This window comes from Galeopterus variegatus, unplaced genomic scaffold (assembly GCF_000696425.1).
Source record: "Galeopterus variegatus unplaced genomic scaffold, G_variegatus-3.0.2 Scaffold7334, whole genome shotgun sequence".
Taxonomy (NCBI): domain Eukaryota; kingdom Metazoa; phylum Chordata; class Mammalia; order Dermoptera; family Cynocephalidae; genus Galeopterus; species Galeopterus variegatus.
In genome coordinates this window covers 13374-14530 of record NW_007733445.1, presented here as the reverse complement: position 1 = coordinate 14530, position 1157 = coordinate 13374, and the positions used below count along the sequence as shown (strand labels likewise).

The following is a 1157-nucleotide window of genomic DNA, read 5'->3' as shown; positions in this document are numbered from 1 at the left end:
AGAGGTCTGTTACTCATCTTAGGGCACCAGCACTACCCTTGGAGTTTCTACAGTCTGCCTCCACCTTTGTAAATCCCATTTTTAAACCCTCCTCAGATTATCCTAAATTGAGTGTGATTTCTATTTCCTGCTGGGACCCTGACTGATATGATCACCATCCTGGATTTCCTGGGATGCCCTGACTTGCAATAATCAGTGCCACGACTCTACAAGCAATCCTGGCTCCATGTTTGGAAGCATAGGCAGATCAATGTGTCCCCCACAACCCCGTCCTACCTCAGGTCCCAGCCAAGTTTGAGGCCACTCTCTGCTGGCCTTCAGTCTGCTCCAGCCCACTGCCGACCTTCCAGAGTTCCAAGTCCAAGTGGCTCAGGCACTTCTCCTTTGTGACTTCACCCACTGAAGTCACCTGGGAGACAGTGCTGAATGTTCCACCCCAGAGTCTTGGCCTCTAGGAGACAGGGACGGCTGGCCTGGCCAGCCCAGAGGACTCTCTGTCCACAGTGTAAATGAGGACACTCCTGGCCCATGTTCCGCAGGGATGTAGAGGGCAGCCTCAGAGGCATTGGGCACTCCTGGCACCATGGATGATGCTGCCATCCTCAAGCGACGAGGCTACATCATGGGGATAAATTTGGGAGAGGGCTCATACGCAAAAGTCAAATCTGCTTACTCTGAGCGCCTGAAGTTCAACGTGGCAGTCAAGATCATCGACCGCAAGAAAGCCCCCGCGGACTTCTTGGAGAAATTTCTTCCCCGGGAAATCGAGATTCTGGCCATGCTAAACCATCACTCCATCATCAAGACCTATGAGATCTTTGAGACATCAGATGGCAAGGTCTATATCGTCATGGAGCTCGGGGTCCAGGGCGACCTTCTCGAGTTCATCAAAACCCGGGGAGCCCTGCAAGAGGACGATGCTCGCAAGAAGTTCCATCAGCTCTCCTCAGCCATCAAGTACTGCCATGACCTGGACGTTGTGCACCGAGACCTCAAGTGTGAGAACCTTCTCCTCGACAAGGACTTCAACATAAAGCTGTCTGACTTCGGCTTCTCCAAGCGCTGCCTGCGGGATGACAGTGGCCGAGTGACGTTGAGCAAGACCTTCTGCGGGTCGGCGGCGTATGCAGCCCCCGAGGTGCTGCAGGGCATCCCCT

General features: G+C 53.9%; 1 protein-coding gene across 1 annotated transcript in view; it reads left to right on the top strand.

The window, feature by feature from the left end:
• Positions 1 to 438: 438 nt before the first annotated feature.
• Positions 439 to 1157, top strand: part of TSSK1B (testis-specific serine kinase 1B) — a 1702-nt gene continuing 983 nt past the window's right edge. The window contains exon 1 of the mRNA XM_008591832.1: positions 439 to 1138. Within this exon, the coding sequence (XP_008590054.1) occupies positions 584 to 1138 (555 nt within the window). The 5' untranslated portion in view covers positions 439 to 583. The remainder of the gene's footprint in view (positions 1139 to 1157) is intronic.